Source organism: Choloepus didactylus, chromosome 1 (genome assembly GCF_015220235.1).
Source record: "Choloepus didactylus isolate mChoDid1 chromosome 1, mChoDid1.pri, whole genome shotgun sequence".
NCBI classification, from domain to species: Eukaryota; Metazoa; Chordata; class Mammalia; order Pilosa; family Megalonychidae; genus Choloepus; species Choloepus didactylus.
The window spans coordinates 121244326-121262231 of record NC_051307.1 but is presented as its reverse complement, the minus strand read 5'-3'; the positions used below and the strand labels follow the sequence as shown (position 1 = coordinate 121262231).

At 38.9% G+C, this 17906-nt stretch overlaps 1 protein-coding gene across 5 annotated transcripts in view; it reads left to right on the top strand.

The window, feature by feature from the left end:
• The window catches only part of FNDC3B (fibronectin type III domain containing 3B), a 370299-nt gene that overhangs the window by 279842 nt on the left and 72551 nt on the right, over window positions 1-17906 (top strand). For all 5 annotated transcript variants that reach the window (XM_037840631.1, XM_037840625.1, XM_037840597.1 and 2 more), the window contains 2 exons: window positions 3602-3740; window positions 6632-6685. In XM_037840631.1, coding sequence (XP_037696559.1) covers window positions 3602-3740; window positions 6632-6685 — 193 coding nt within the window. The remainder of the gene's footprint in view (window positions 1-3601; window positions 3741-6631; window positions 6686-17906) is intronic.

Here is a 17906-nt window from a genome sequence, read left to right as displayed (position 1 = left end):
ATAAAATATTGCAACCTTATCTAAATTATAGCATCATTTCTGAAGACTTTTATCTAGAAGGGTTATTGGTAAAAATGGGGCTGCTTAGTGTTACTGCAATTAGTTGTCGTCTATTCCTGAACAGTTTTGATCAACAGATGTACTGATGTGGTACCTAGATATCAAGTCCATTTTTTTTGTGTTGTAGGCCACACATATTACTATACATAATGATTCCCTGGTGGGCAATGTTTTACTCATGCAAACGTTGACCCCTCATTTAAACAAACCATAACATTCTCCAAGATGAAAGACAAAATGCTCATAAGGAAGACACCTCCATGTGTCCCATATAGCTGAACATCTCCAAGTGCCTAGAATTTCACTTCCACCCTCAGGCTCTTGCACTTTTATCCCCACTGGCATCCTCTCAGCCTGGCTGCCAGGAGTCTCCATCACTAATGTTTCTCTAGCCTAGGAGGTATGAATTTCTGACTTTAAGAATCCCATTAAAAAGAAACAAAGAACTTGACTGAATCCAAATTTACTTCTCCCCAGAAGATGCACTAGAGTCTGCTATTTCTTTGCAGCATTTTCCTTGCTTCCTTTCCTCTATTATTCACATGGATTTTTGGTGCCAACTGTTTTTGTGTGCATCCAGGACCTAGTCTGCCTGAATATTCGTAGGCAAATGCCCAATGATTGCAAGCCAAGATACCTACTGGACTGAGGTACAGAACCTAAATGGTGAAGGATGGCTGAGTGAAAGGCATCTGATAAGCAGTCTCACTGCTGAGGAGAGAATAGGGAGTGGTGGGGCGTCTGGTGAACTGGGCAGCACCTGTCCATCTAAAGGAAGAGCTGCTGTCAGCTCCTTCCGATCATTTCCATGCAGGAATTGCTAGCGCCGTGTTTTTAGAACTTCTGATTTTTAAAAGAGAAGCCAGAGGTTCATATTTCTATGAGATCCCCAGATTTTTTTCAGTGTTGGTTTAGTTTTTATATCAGAAAATTTCAAATATAGTCACAAGTAGACAGTAATGTAATGAGCTCTCGTGTACCAGTCACCCAACTTATTTCTTCAATATCCACAACCTCCTCTGCCCCGACTGATTATTTGGAATTAAAAGTCCAGACAGCATATTTTTTTTCACCTGTAAACCTAAATAAAATGAAACTCTCCTTAATATCTTAATGTCCATGAACCTTAATATAATGGACATGGATATTATAAGGGACATTAATATCTATCCATTAGTATCCATTTGTTCAATTGTCCTAAAGAGGAATGTTTTATTTTTTTTCATTTATTTTGTTGTAATTGGAATTCAAACATGGTCTGAATATTCTGATTGGTTGACATCTCTTAAATTTCTTTTAATCTATAGGATTTATCTCTCTTTTTTTTTTTTTTTTTTTCCTGTGGAGTTTTCCACAGTCTGAATTTGGCTCATTGCATCCCTGTCACATTGCTTAATATGTTCCCCTAGCCTCTGTGTTTCCTGTAAAGTGGTGAAGATGCTTAATCAGATACACATTCAATTTTTCTGGCAAGATTACTTTATAGGTAGTGACATGGTCTTTCATTAGGAGTGCATAGTGACTGGTTGTCTCTTTTTGTGATGATCATTATCTATATTCTTCAATTCATAATAGTCTTTAATATTTAAAAATGCTATATTCCTTCCCCTCTCCCCCACATATTTTTGGGCCAGATACAACCCATGAGCCACCAGTTCTCAAAATTCTGATTTATCAAAGTTCAGGCTGGAGCCCTGCCCATGTCTGGAGCATGCCATGATTCACTTTAAGCAACTGACTCCCAGTGAGCCTGTCCTGACATGTGAGATTAATCTTGCCAGATCTGCCATTGAAGTTTCATATTATCATGTGCCTACTTCTATTGGATACAAAAGAGAGGATTTCATTAATTGGAGGCTGGGTAGAGAACATCCTAATGATAAGGATTGTTTGTTTAATCCTGTAAGGCAAAGATACATAAATATATATTTTACCTTTTAGGATGGAAAGGAGACATTTCTATTAGTGCTTTTGGCTCACATAGCCTCTAAATTTTCTTGGTGGTCACTTCATCCTTCTTGAGGAGAAAGGACTGCAAATCAGATATAACAGTGAGGCACAGAACCTAAATGGGTACAGCGGGCTGAGTGAAAGGCAGCTGATAAGCAGTCTCAGTGCCAAGGAGACATTAGGGAGTGGTGGGGACTCTGGTGAACTGGAAAGCACCTGTCCATCTAAAGGGAGAGCTGCCGCCAGCTTTATCCAATTATTTCCATGCAGGAATTTTTCATGTTTTCTTTAGCTGTTTTGTTTTCATTGAGTTTAGTGAGGAAAAGTGAATTGTGTGTGTTTAGAGAAGTATAATTGCAGGATGAGCAAGGGGAGCAGGCAATATAGTAAATATATTCCGGAGCCAAATACTGTTTCATCTGGCTTTTTAATTGTGCGACTTTGGAAAATTTACTTCATCTTTCTAAGTCTCAAGTTCCTTCTGTCTGAAATAGTGTAATAAAAGTTCCCTGCTACGTAGGGAGGGTCATTGTAAAATTAAGGGCTTGATATGTATTCTACCAGCTCTGTAAGTAGCTTAATCTTTGTTCCTTTTTTTTTGGCAACAAAAGTTTCTTTGTTTTATTATTATTATTACTATCATTATAGCAGTTTTAGGTTTACAGAAAAATCATGCAGAAAGTACTGAGTTCTCTGTTATCTTTTTAAAAAGAATATGTTGTCAATTTTTCTTTAATACTCAATAGAAAAAAAAAAGGAAGAGTAGAAAGGAAGATGCTAAAACTCAACATAATTCCACTTTATGCTATTGAAAAGAGTGTGGTATTATAATGGCATGTTACATACTTTTATTCATTGCTTCTCTGGAGAAATCAAACACATATATTCAGTGTTGAGCCAAGCATTTTAATGTGTTGAATGAGCATCTTTAATCTTTGTGCCATGTGTGAGAGTTAAATATTCACATGGATAAACTGTACCTGAATATTATTTTTGTTAAATCAGTGAAAGATGCAGTTGGCAGTAGCAAACATGTTCCTGTGTATGAAATGTCCACATTTTTATTAAATATGTGTGGCACTATCAATAATTAATCGGTGATCTCTACCCTGATAGTACTTTCTCTCCAGTCTGTGGACTCCCATCGCTGCTTCTTGTGCCTTTTCATCCAATTCTTACCTCTACTTTTAGCCTTTTTTCAGACAAAGTGAACCTTAGAGTGGCTTGTTGGTTTTTAGAGTATCTGTTTGGAAACCATTTTGTGGATTAAGATGTATTTTCTTGATTTAAAATATTCTTTTCCAGTCAGTATTCCCTCCACTCTTTTACATGGCCAGGTGGTTCTGACAATTAGCTTAAATAGAGAGACTGAGGCAAATACTCTGCTGGGATGATTGCCCTTGTTAACACCAACCATATTTAGGTCAGGACAAGACCAGCAGCTAAGAACAAAAGCCATGGTGTTCACTATGTGTAAGAAAATTCTGTTAATTTATGGAACGTCCTGCCTGGGGCAAAGCCGAGATAAAAATCTCCTGGTCTTCTGTGATTAGCCGCTGCCACTGACTGTATGTGTCTGTTTTGTTTTCAGGGTATATGCCATGTACAATTCTGTAAAGGGGTCCTGCTCCGAGCCAGTTAGCTTCACCACCCACAGCTGTGCACCTGAGTGTCCTTTCCCACCTAAGCTGGCACACAGGAGCAAAAGTTCACTAACCCTGCAATGGAAGGTGGGTAGCTCAAAGTGTCAGTAATAGTCTGAAGTTACTATGCTGTCATTCTGTAGCCATTTGAAACATTATGTAGCACTATTCTAGTCTCACAATGGTATTTGGTTTTCTACATAGGAACTATGTGAAACAGATTATTTTGCTATCAAAAGTTGCCATTTCTATAAAAATTGGACAAGGGGTTGGGGGGAGGGAACTGCAAACTCGAGCTTTAGCTCTCCTTGCAGGAGAATTTTCATACAGTTATCCCTTCTACATCATGGGGGTTAGGGTCATGGAGCCCTGCAATCTGGAAAATCTGCATAATTTTTTTTTTTTCTTTTTTCAGGTTTCAGAAAGCTCCCTAACTGCCTCTCCCATTACTTTTACATTGCATAGGCTAAACCTTTTTTCAAAAATTTCAAACCAGCCTTTGCTGGCCTGAAAATCTGTAGGGGGACTTTGCCTTTTCTCTTATGATGCCAGAATCTACGCCTTTTTTTATAACTATCTTGGACTTTTTATGGGAGAGAGTTGCAGATCTCTTGGTTTGTGCAAAAGCTTGGCAGTTCTTGGTATAACTGCAGCAACAACTTTGCAGATTTCCTTGTCTTTTTTCTTGATATCCCTTTCAGTCAACTCAACGCCGTAATGGCAGCCAGCCACAGCAGCCATTTTGCCTGAACAAAGCATTTCTAACGATTCTTCTTTCTCCTTCAAGTTCATCACTTTCCTCTGTTTCTTCGGAGCACTTTCCAAACCACTAGAAACACTATGCTTGGGACCCATGATTTTACTTCTGGCAAACTCCCCCAAAATTCCCGTTTAATTTCTTGTGCCAACCCACAATATATCACAACCACAATGGGGAAAGTTGCAATGCAGAAGGGATAACTGTAAACTTCCTAGGAGCATAAGCAATGTTTTATAAGTGCTATATGTACTTAAAATACCCAAATCTTATCACTTTCTAATGGCTTAGTTCATTTCAACAAACATTTGAGGATTTCATAAAACAAGAAAGATTTAGAGATAAGGTAGGCCTGTGGCCCTGCTGGCTTCTTTCAGGGATTACTCTACAATGTTTTAATATTTAAAACTGCCTAGAATATTTAGTGTTCTAAACTACATTAAGACTTGATAACTTTCACTAATTAGGCCTTAGATCAGTCAGGATTACTAAGTAGAAAAAATGCTAAATTATATGTTTTCATGAAATAAACTATTAAATAGCTGACATATAAATGGCCACAAATGTTGCCAAAGCAAAGTCCTTTTGACCCTTAGTTTGTCTCATTAACTTATTGGTTATGGTTGTGTGTTTGCAAGAAAATAGTAGATTATGTTGTCAATCTCTGTAGTAATTATTTTTAAATATTGCTATTTTAAAAATGTAGTTTAAAATGCAAAATATGTTCCTTTTGTGTCATATCTACACTAAGGTATGAAAGAAACGAGAGTTGAGAGAAATCATTACTAGTGAAGAAATATTTTGCCTTTTTATTTCTAGGCTAGAGGATCAAATTTAGCTAGAGAGTCGATAAAAGCAGTTGAGAGTAGTGGGGAGCAACAAAGCATGAGCTGCTACAGGTCCTTCTCCTGGGGGCAGCTGCATTCTCATAGCCATTGATCAATCTGAGTGTGTTATTTAGTTGAAACTTAGAAACTGAACTATTTTATTTTCCTTCCTGGCTTCCAGGGATAAACCAGGTCAGTGATTCCCTACCTTTTCAGAGTTTTAATACCCAAATGGTCATCGTTGTTTAATTCCTTGAGGCATATGCATCCTTTCTTAAAGGTGTTCTCTATATACACATATACAAAAATAAATATATCCTTTTTTAAGGAAATAAAATCTATTTCATATGGAAAATTTAAGAAATCTTCTTAAGATTATTGGAGGGACTCCAGGGTCTTATAAACCTAAAGTTGGGAATCACTGATAAATACTGTGCTTAAAACCTTGATGAAATTGAGGTTTTAGAATTTTCTTCTTAGGAGGAAAATGTTTCACATTTTCTTTCTCCCTTTATTGAATCATGTACCAGAAACATACTCTTGGTTCATTCAGTCATGTAAAAACTTAGAAGTTCTGGATGCAGCTTCAGTTTTCATTTAAATGTCCTTAGAATAGATTTTCTGAGTTCAGTGCTCAGGTGGTGGGCCGAGGACAGAGAACTATTCTCTGGCTGCCAACTTGTCCTGGAATCCACAAAGACACCGGGAAAGCTAAAGATCTGCTAACATTTACTTGTTAGTCAGCAACCATTATTAAAGCAGTAAACAGCAGTGTAAACAGCAGATAAAGCAAAACAAAAGCCATAGTCAGTGTACCCATCCTCAAGGAATTAATGCTCTAATTGGTGGGCAGGATATCCTCGAGGAAACTACTAAAGAGCACTTCTTCTAGTGATATTTGTGAGCTATCATAAAAGTAGTTCTCATCATAGAAATGGGTTGTCATCCAAAACTGATTTTGTCACCTTATTTAGGACTTGACATGCATCCCTATCCTGTTCCCCAAATGAAGCCTGACCCTGGAAGTACCTATGTTTCTCAACTGCTTTTATTTTCTCCCTCTACTCTTGAAATTTAAAATACCTCTTCAAAGTTTTATTCCCGGAGGAAGTAGGCTATCATGTGGGTATAGAGGAAGAGGTGGTAGGGGAGGAAGGGTTGGCTATTGGTAGGGTATGGTTTATTAATAATTGGGATACTCTCTATAGCTCAGTTGTATTAAGGGTGGTTTGTGATCATTTTGACCAAGGCAATGCAGGGGGTATCCAGTTCTATCCCCCTGAGGGGAGGGGACAGAACTGTCATAGAAATTGTATTTGAACTAAGTGGGTAACTCATAAGTATTATCCGTGAACAACTTTCTCTAATCTTTTTAATTTTTTTCTTTTTTTTAGGCACCAATTGACAATGGTTCAAAAATCACCAACTACCTTTTAGAATGGGATGAGGTAAGCATATTTTCATATCCATCCATCTTGAATGCCATTTCAGAAATAAAATTGCCAAATAAATGTCTTATTCATTTATATGATAAACCTTATACACAGAACAAAAAGAATGTATGTGGTGAAAAATGTAAAGCTACTGGTTATTGACTGTGGAAAATTAAGATGGACTAAAGTGATGCAATATATTGTGCATTAAAATATATTTTGTGGGTTTATTTGCAAGAAATTCTACCTGAAAGAAAGAACATGTGTTACCTATTTTGGGGTCTCTAGTGTCTACCCAGCCATTAATTAATTAATTAATGAACTCACCGCTTTGTCATCCTGTTGACTGCCCAGAACCATCAGGACCATCCTGCTTAGATTGTTTAGAAAAGGTAAAACACATGGGGGCTTGGGAAGCATAATTCCTTTTTGAAGGTCATATGTGCACGTTTGTGTTGCACTTGAGTTTCCTCTTTGGGAGAGTGGAGCAGTCTGTGCAGGTCTTAACTACATGTAGTACAACCGCCCGGCGGGTTAGCCCATCCTGTAACAGGTTGCATTTAGCTGTTCCTGCTACCATAGGCCCTTGAATGGAGGTGTGCAGTGGAGTCTCCTTATTCCCAAGACTACCCTGTGCCAAGTGGTGGCCCAGACATTTCCAGCATAGCTAATGCTACTCACAAAATCTCAGACAGGAAATACTTGATGCAGAAGCCTTTCAGTTCTGTAGTTTCTGTTCCTGTAGCTCTTAATTCTTTTCATTCATTTATGTTTGTTTTTCTACCTTTTTGTGATTGAGCAAACAGGCTAAAGATTTTGAGAATAGGAAACGTGTAAAATGGGGAGAAATTTAAGATTCATAACATAGGCTTAGACCAAAAAAAATGACTTTTCAAGTGTGTAAAAAATATTTTAACAAATAAGATGAAAATTGGATGAAATTCTCAGAATAAAATTTTGATGTGAAAGAGAGGCCCTTTATCACTTTGCAGAAACATATTTTCCAATCTGGGTTGCATCTGAACAGCTAGAGCTCCAAGTTACCAAAGACAATGATCTGTTGCCTTCGGGGACCCTATGAATAGCGTGCATTTTACTAATTAGGTGAATTTCGTTTGAAGGTAGTCTGGAAAGTAAAACCACCTCTGTGGCACTTGTGAAAAGAGGTTTTTGTAGGCAGTCAAGAAAGTTGGGAAAAGGAACTTGGCTGACTTGTGAGCATATAGTAACTTCTTCCCATTTCCCTTTCCTCTCTAAGGATGAATAAAATTTTTACGAAAGTCTATTTTTAAGTGTGTTGAGTTGTTACGCTGATCTGGTGTTTTTCCTCATATCATGGAGATAGAGCTTATCTGTCAAGAGGGGCTGTGTTTCACTATGGTCAGAGAAATTGATTGTATGCGTGGGAAACCTCCAAGGAAAAACCAGGGGCTGTAGGAAACGATAGTGGTGACTTCGTTGTTGGCTCTCTCCCCTTTGAATTTGAAACCAACGCGTCCTGGCATAATGTGAAGAGGTAATACACTGCAGTGTCAGATGAAATGGAGAAGCCGGATCTGATGACTGTTTATAGTCAACAGGACCCAGTACAGACTAGCACTCATAAAGTGTTAAATGATTTGTTTTGGGCCTCTTCCTGCCATTTCCCTTCTTCTGTCTCCTTCCAGCTTTTCCTCTCTTCCATCTTAATTCTTCTGCTTCCCCTTTCCTCTTGATTTTCTTCCCACCTTCTAATTCCTGCTGATGTTGGCTCTGTTGAGCTTTGCTGGTGATTCCACATTCATTCACTCTCACCTGCTACCAGCCTTTTGCCAACTCAGGAATCCTTTCATATTCTGTGGCCTTAATACTCATCTCCGAGGAAAAGTGCTGGGATCCAAACTCCATGAAGAGCTTCCCTGGCATCAGAGTATAGTCAAAAGAAAACCAAGAATTCGGAGATGTGGATTCTAGTTCCAGGTTTTATACTGGCCATCTCTAGGACCTTGACCACTCTGGGCCTCCATTTGCCTATCTGCCCATCAGCTCATGTACATTTGTATTATTGATGCTATCTCAAAAGAGGTTGTTTAGTATTCTCTCTTCTGATAAGAGAAGATTTTTGGATCTCTTTTACTGTTTTGTCCGTCTGTTTATTATTGATTACTTCAGCATTTATGGAGCATACGCCTCAACGCCTCAACACTGTGCACTGTCCCCTGAAGGAAATAAGACATGGGGAAGGTAATGCTCTTACTCTGATAAGTGAAAAAGTTCACGTAATCCTGTCCTGTTGTTGCCTTTTGCACAGACATAAATAAAATAAACTTAGCCTCAAGCTTCATAGATTTTTCCATCCTGTAGCTTTATAGTCTACCTCCTTCTCTTCCAGTCCCTAAAAAGATTCCAAAGTGGTGCCTTTGATTTTCCTGGCAGTGAGAATGCAACCAATAGTAATCAATTCACTCCTTCCCATCCTGTCATTTCAAAAATGAAGTTTCTGGCAAACAGTCTGGCAATCTGTGTTTCTAAATTTGGGGCTAAGTCAACAATCGCTAGCCTTCTTGGTAGCAGCTCACTTGAGTCAGTCTCTGCATACCACCTTCCCATTCCACCCGAGGCCTTTTTCTGGAAGAAAAAGAAACATACAAACAGGATCTTAGCACCTGGGCCTGCAGGAAGTATGAACACATGAGACTCTGGCTGTGCCTCTGAAACCTGCTGGTAGTTTCTGGAGCCAGGTGCACCTGGTATACCTGTCTAGAAACAGGGACTGTTTCTAGACTCTGCCCTAGTGGAGTGTAATGGGGCAGGAGGATGGGAAAGGGTGTCACCCCACTCACACCTCCCCAGAGCTCTGTCCTCCTTTCTAAGGACTTCCCTACCCCCAGCTATGCACCCAGAGACCCTCTGTCATCCAGGGGCCCACAAAAGAATATTTAAAGTGCAAAAAGATTGTGGGGTGCACAGACACAAAAACCACAGCTTGAGATGGGTATTGCTCAGGGTCCCAGAGACACTTGTGTTCAAGGAGTAACACCCTGCCCTGTCTCTGCTTTGGCACCTGGTCTGAGGATCACACCCTGAGAAGGAAGTCACCCAAACCACATATATCTCTGTATTATCTTCTGACCCCACATTTATTTAGGTGGACAGCACTGATTAGAGTTCTTGGGATAGTTTATTCTTTTGTTCAGTTTATAGTCACCATTGCATTAACATGATTAGTGTAAAATTTTGAGTGTGTTGGTAAAATAAGAGCACATGGCATCAAGCCTAACTTTCAGGCCTTTTGGTAAAAGACCTTCATGAATGAAAGAGCAGCAGCACAGAGACAAGCCAGTACCTGACCTTTATCTTCTGCCGGGCCTGAGTGCAGTGACTGAGTTTACCTTCTAGGGGAGATCCACCGTAATCAACAGGTGACATCCTAATGCAGAACAGAAAATAGAAACATGTAACAGAGCAGGGGGAAGCTAATGCACTAATGCATCGACTCTCCTAAATTCATTGTCACTAATGTCACATCACTGTTGTATAGAATTCACTTGGAAGTTACTTAATAGTTCTGTAAGAGGTTTAGCTGCTTATTTTTCTCCACAGCAATTTGTGACAAATTGTAACAGTTCTTTAGTATCAATTGTAACAAGACAACCCCTTAATTTTTAAATCAGTGTAGGAGGTACCTTTGACTATAGAATGGTAATGAGCACTAAAAATGGAACATACAGGTGTCACTGGGCTTTTCAGTTGTGGCCATCAGTTTCAGTTTTCACCTGAAATAGATTGGTTTTTATAACTTGGAAAGGTGTGACTTTTCCTGGCCAGGCCCATTATTCTTCAAGTCCCATGGTTGCAGTGACTCAGATGAGTTTTTGTGTTCAGAGCAGTGGGGTTTATGCGCTGTCCCTGCATTTTTATAGGTCCTTAGCCACTGTTTCCTTCCTCTAGAGTCCCTCCATTATAAGCAGAAAAGCAGAAGGCCATTTTCAGAAACAGTCTTCCTTGACTACTGGATGAGTCATCATCACATTTTCATTGCTTTCTGAGCACAGTGTGCCTCCACCCCCATGTTTACATTTTAATCTGCAAACGATAGTCATTCTGAGGGCTGACAGAAAGCAGAGCTGAAGCCCCATAGGATTTCTTTCTTTGGGCTACTAGATTTACAGAAAGTAAAGAAACTCCTTTATGAATTTAGTTTTACTTTAATCCATAATTAGGATGAGGAGGAATGCTTCTTATACAGCAAAACCTGCTCGGACGCTAGATTCCTCAAGGTAGAGACTCTTTCCCGCAACGGGGAGTTGGGTCATGAAGGTGGGAATGGTGGCTGGGGTGCACTCACCACACTCCCCGGGGAACCACCCTTGCTAACCCCTCTGACCTGCTCTGACTTGGCAGGAAGTGCAGGGTACACCTCAGAGAGGGGTGGAAGTGGGAGCTTTTCTCTGGAAGAGGCAATGAGAGAAAGATTGAGGATCCCTAGTGGCCTCTGAGATGGGGTGGGGCCTTTTAGGAAGAAGAAGAGTTAAGAACCTTTTATTGAGTCACTCATAAAATGCTTGCCCTGTCTGTTTTAAGGCTCTTAAATGGATGCTGATTTGGCTTTTTCCTTAAAAGCTTGGGTAAAGGGGCAATCTTTATGGTCAAATAGGAACTTTCTTCTCCTCTTTAGGAAAAAATAAAAACCACGATGAGTTCTATAAAGGAGGAAGTATTTCTGGAAACTTTTGAGTTCTAATTTTAGATACTGTTTTAATTTGTGCTATACAGAAATACTGACTGGTGTATTACAGAGCAAATACAGGTCTCCTAAGATCTTGCTGGGTAGTAAACCACATGGAGTGGATTCATACTGATGATATGTGTCAGTGGCATGGTGTTGATCTAAAGAGACCTGTATTAAAAGTCTCTGCTTTGTCTCTAACTAGTCATGGTAACCTAAGCAAGGAATTGAACCCCTGAGACTCAGTTTCTCCACTAGAAAAATATTGTTAGTTATCTCACAGGTTAATAATGAATGAGACAACTTGGGCAATAGCCGATTCAGTGTAATGCTCATTTCATGTTGTTGGTGCAAGTCCAGCTAAGCAGATGTTAAGGTCTAAGGTAGGGAAAGTCAAAAATGAAATGGGTTCTGTGAAAGGAATATGGCATTCTTCTGTCAGGAAATTAAACAGGACCTGAGGTTAGTGTTGCTGGTTTGAATTAAACAAAAACTGGTGTCTAGTCTATATATAGATATTATTTTATCATTAACTTAGCTTCTGGGCAAGATATGTAGGGACTATTTGGAAGAACCAGGAAAATAGCTTTGTGGGAATGTGACTAGTAGAGTTCCCAAGAATCATCTGGACATGTGATTCAGCTAGCCCAGAAAGGAACTTTACATCTATTTTTCCTAGAGACTGATGAGCCAACCCAGTTATAAAATACAGTGGGCCAAGAGTGAAATAAATGCCCCAGAAATCAAGGCAAGCATAATTTAAAGTTGAGAGAGCAGAAAAGACCAGCAGCAGGTACAGACCACAAGCCCCTGGGGACCCATTAGCAGGACAGGCCATGCCCAGCAGTCCTGTTGCAGAAACCTCCAGGAGCAGATGGCTGGCCCCAGATTGTAGCCTCTTGACCATCTAGTTCAAGAGAGGCCCTTGTAGCTCATTTAGGGATTGAGCTGGCCTCATAGGAGGTGCTCAGTAACTCTTTTTTATTCCAGCTCCTATCCAGACGAGTGGGGAATAGTTAATATTGATGATCTTTCAGAACGTTTCTTAGGCATGAATTTTCACATGATTTGGGGTTTTGGTTTGGTTTGGTTTGGTTTTTGGTTTTTTGATTAAATAAAAACCTTTCTGGGAATAGAAGCACCTGGAGCAGCAGAAAACAGAGTAACTTACTGGGTCCCACAGAATGAATGAATAAAGCCTCTCTCAGAATTTCATAGACTGTTTCTCCAAGGTGCCACGTTGCACAGTGTGTTGGTTTAGTGGAGAAAACCAGGAAGGCTGTTTCCATTCCCAACCCAACCCCGGCACCTGGCTGAAATGTAGTGGGAAAATGCTAAAAGTGCAGGTCCACGTGTTCTTGGGATCAGCCTTTGTGGAGATTGGAGAGTGGTTTTCCAGGTTCATTTTGGTACTCTATGCGATTAGAAACCATCCTTTCCAAGTGCCTTTAAGCTGAATCAGTGATCTAGCAGAGTAAGAGTGTTTTGCTATACTATAGCCACATCTGATGGTGATTTCAGAAAGCTAAGGGAATAGCTTTCCCCAAATCTGTCAAGTAACTGTATCTGATATTGAGTAACTCAGAGGGGCCACAGGCACCAAAGTTAGGGCTGACTTAGAAGGAGCCCTTGTTTTAGGGATCTTAGGCCCAGACATCTGCACATCTGAAGCAGATTCTCTCCCCTTTTTACCATTTGTCCACAGTGTACAGGATGGGCTTTGTGTTGGGGCAGAACTTCCAGCTGAGACTAAATTGCACATACCTATCTTGGTCCCTGGCACCTGATTTATCAACTTGTGTTTGTCATGCCTGCTGGTTGCTAGCTGGAAGTCGGCCACTTTGGGCCTTAGCCAGGTGGCTGCACTGAGCCCATCCCTTGGTTCATTTGTAAATAGTACAGGCAGTCTGTTCTAAAATTACTCCCTCTTGCTTCTTTCCTCCCCCTTCCCTGGAACAATCCAAACACGTTGATCTTAGCAGAACAGTTGACACGAGATTCTGAATGAAGATAAGGCTTATTCTTTGTGGGGTTGTATATACCTCAAAAGGAGATCTTACTAACCTAAAAGGAACTTCCATTTGGGGGGATTTATGGGAAAGGTATGTTTGTTTGTTTCTTTTATTTTTTATTTTTTGTTAATCAGGAGTTGGTGATCAAATTTGACTATTACAAGTAGCCAAGCCTCTCATTAGTAGAAAACACTAAGGTGCCAGGGGATAAAATACATGCAGTGTTTATTTAAGAACATGCAGCTGCAAACCATCCCATCCCCTTTTCTTACCTTTGAAAGTTCCTCTGTTACAGAGTGCTTCAGTAAAATAAAAGAGGCATCACAGGGCGAATGGGGGTGGAGGGTGTGGTTTGGCACAAGGAACTCTTGAATCCACCCAGATGTGGAGTGTCCCCACCTCCCTGTTATGAACCCTTTCTTACGCTGAACACATACATGATCTTTTATTTCTCAAGCCAACATTCATCTTTGATGTTGCCTAGAGTCGGCCAGTGCTGGAACAACTTCTAAATATAGACACGTTAGCAGACTAAATCTTGGAGCCTGGCAGTAGTTCATTTGGCCAGTGCAACTTTATTTTTTATTTGACTTATCATTGCCATTTCTGACAGATTGAACTATGCTGTTACAGAAAGTGCCCAGCCCTAAATCACTCAGCCCACGTCTGGATCCAGCAGCCATGGGCCTCGAGCACTAGACAGCTGATAACCAAAGTGTTTCCTCTTGTTTCTGGTAACTTGTTTACCAGGCAGTTAATAAACCTGTAAGAGCAGCTTGGGAGAGTAGCAGGCATGGATTTGAAAGAAACTGTATTGAAGGAAGGTAGTGGAACGAGGTCACCGATCAAGAAAATAGCAAGAAGAGGACAAGTCATATGACCAAAGGGAAAGTGTTCACCATGGAGTCTAGCACCCTTGTGTTGGCCATTCTCATTTTCTTGTGCCAGGAATGAAGCTGTTATAAAGAGAGGAATGGGAAGGATTGTTTCTAATCTTTTAATGTGAAGGCAATTGAGAATATCAACCATTTTCATCTGTTAGTGCCAGTAGTGTTGGAAATATCAGCTTCCATGCTTGTTAGTGCCAGGGTGATTGGAAATGTTACCCAGAGAAACCACAGCCTCCACAGTGTAAAGAATTCTTCCTGGCAGGAAAACACTGTAGCCTGAATTAATTGGGGGTATATGTGAGTTATATGTATAACATTGGACCTGGATGTGTTAAGTTCCTTATAGGGAAACGAGCCCATTGTTAGGATTGATCTTCCCAAGTACTGATGACAGCTTTGTGAAGAAACATAAGTTAGTGAAGAAGCAAATCTGAATAGAAAATTTTGTTTTGTTTTGTCTTTCAATTATATACTTTTGCAAAGTAACACAGTTGTTTTAAAACACCTATTTTTAGCATGGAATATTAGTTAGACAAATATTAGAGCAGAAATTAATGAAATGGGGAATAAAAAAACAATAGAGAATCAATAAAATCAAAACTCGGTTCTTTGAGAAGATCGATAAAATCAATGAACCATTAGCTAGACTGACAAAACCAAAAAAGAGAAGATGCAAATAAATAAAATCAGAAATGAGAGGAGGGACATTACCATGGACCCAAAAGAAATAAAAAAGATCATAAAGGTTGCTATAAGCAACTGTATGCCAACAAACTAGGCAACTTAGATGAAATGGACAACTTCCTAGAAACACATGAACAACCTACGCTGACTCGAGAAGAAATAGAAGACCTCAACAAACCAGTCACAAGTAAAGAGATTAAATCGATCATCAGAAACCTAGTGATATAACCTAATATGTTTTGAATGTATAACGAGGTTGGACTTAAAATGTTTGGAAATAGATATGGAGTGAGGGTAACTCATTAGTGGGAATATAAGAAATAATGCTGTATTGTAGATGATTGTGGTTGAAAGGGGCTATTTAGGATCAAGTATGTCACCAATTAACACTACAAATTTAAATAACTACTTGTATGAACTGGTACAATGTATGACACTGGTACAAAGTTAAATAGAGTGGTTTGTGGGGGGGGGGAATACCTATTGCAAGCTATGGACTACAGTTAACAGTAACACCTTAAAAAATTTTTCATCAACTGTAACTGGCGTACAACACTAATACTAGGGGTCAATAATAGGGAGAGACAAGGGATATGGGGTGTTTTGGGTTGTCTTTTTTTGTGTGTATCTGATAATTTTCTACTTGGGGTAATGAAAATGGTCTAAAAGTGAGTATGATGATGATTGTACAGCTAAGGGATAATACTGTGAGATATTGATTGTATAATTTGGTTGGAATATATGATAAATGAATAAATATATGTCAATAAAATCTTGGGGGGAAAAAAACTACCAACAAAGAAAAGCCCACGACTATCAGATGTCTTCACAGGTGAATAGAAGTATTAATGCCGATCCTGCTCAAACTCTTTGAAAAAATTGACAAAGAAGGAACACTACCTAACTCTATCTATGAAGCCAATGTCACCCTAATAGCAAAGCCTGATAAAGATATTACAAAAAAAAGAAAACTTTAAACCAATTTCTCTAGTGAATATAGATGCAAAAATCCTCAACAAAATATTTGCAAATCTATTCCAACAGCATATTAAAAGAATATACACCATGATCAAGTGGATTTTTTTCCAGGTGTGCCAGGATGGTTCAATACAAGAAAATCAATTAATGTAATATAACACATTAACAGATCAAAATGGAAAAACCACATGATCATCACAATTGACACAGAAAAGATATTGACAAAATTCAGCATCATTTCATGATTAAAAAAACACTTCAAAGGATAGGAATAGAAGGACATTTCCTCAACATGAGAAAAGGGTGTATATGAAAAACCCACAGCTAATGTCACACTCAATGGTGAGAGACTGAAAGCTTTCCCTTTAAGATGAGGAACAAGATGCCGACTGTCACCACTGTTATTCAACAGTGTGCTAGAAGTTCTAGCTATAAAGCAGCTAGAACAGTTAGGCAAGAGAAAGAAATAAAAGGCATCCAAATTGGAAAGAAAGAAGTAAAACTTTCGCTTTCGCTGTTTGCAGATGACATGATCCTGTATTTAGAAAATCCTGAGGGGAAAAAAAAAATACAACAAAGCTACATGCACTAATAAACAAGTTCAGCAAAGTGGCGGGATAAAAGATCAACACACAAAAGTCAATGGTGTTTCTATATGGTAGTAATGAGCTATCTGAGGAGGTAATCAAGAAAAAAATTCCATTTACAATAGCAACTAAAAGAATCAAATATCTAGGAATAAACTTAACAAAGGATGTAAAGGACCTTTACACAGAAAACTATAAAACATCGCTAAAAGAAATCGAAAAAGAACTAAATAAATGGAGAAACATTCTGTCTTCATAGATGGAAGGCTAAATATCCTTAAGATGTCAATTCCACCCTATAGATAAATGAGAATTCCTCAAAATTGAATACTTCAGTGCTTCAAAGGACTTTGTCAAAAGGGTGAAAAGGCAGTTGACTCAACAAAGAGAATATTTGATTGTTAAATTTAAGCCCCATGGTAACCCCAAAGAAAAAATATGAAGAATATATACACAAAGAAATGAGAAGGGGACTCAAAATAGTACACTACAAAAAATCAAATAAATATCAAAGGAAGAATCAATGGAAGAACTGAGGGGAAAAAAAGATATAAATAAGACTTACAAAAACCAAATAGCAAAATGGTAGAAGAAAGCCCTGCATTATCAGTAGTTACTATAAATGAAATTCAATTAACCCCCCCAGTTGAAAGGCAGAGATTGACAGAATGGATAAAACAGAGACTCAGCTTAAATTCAAAGATACAAGTGGGTTGAAAGTGAAAGAATGGAAAAAAATATACCATGCGTCTAGTAACCAAAAGAGAGCTGGGGTAGCTATACTAATATCAGATAAAATAGACTTCAAATCAAAAACTGTTACAAGGGACAAAGAAGGTCACTGTGTACCAATAAAGGGGTCAATTCAACCAGAAGACATACTGTTTGTAATTATATATGCACCTAACATCAGAGCCCCCAAATATATGAAGGAAATGGAGACATTTGAAGGGAAAACTAGATGGTTCTGCAACAACAGTAAGAGACTGTAAAACACCACTTTAAATAATGGTTAGAGCATCTAGACAGACGATTAATGAGGAAATAGAAGACTTGAATCATACTCTAAACCAACTATTCCTTTACTCAACAACAACAGAATACGCCTTCATCTCTAGTGAATATCATGTTACGTCACAAAACAAGTCTCAGTAATTGTGTATTTTCTTTGACACAATGAAATGAATAGATATCAGTAACGGAGAGAGAACTGTAAAAGTCACAAATATGTGGAAATTAAACAACTTACTCTTAAATTACCAGTGGGTCAAAGAAGAAATCACAAGGTAAATTAGGAAATGCCTTGGGTCAAATGAAAACAAAAACACAACATACCAAAACTTATGGGATGCAGCAAAGGCAGTTCTGAGAGGGAAA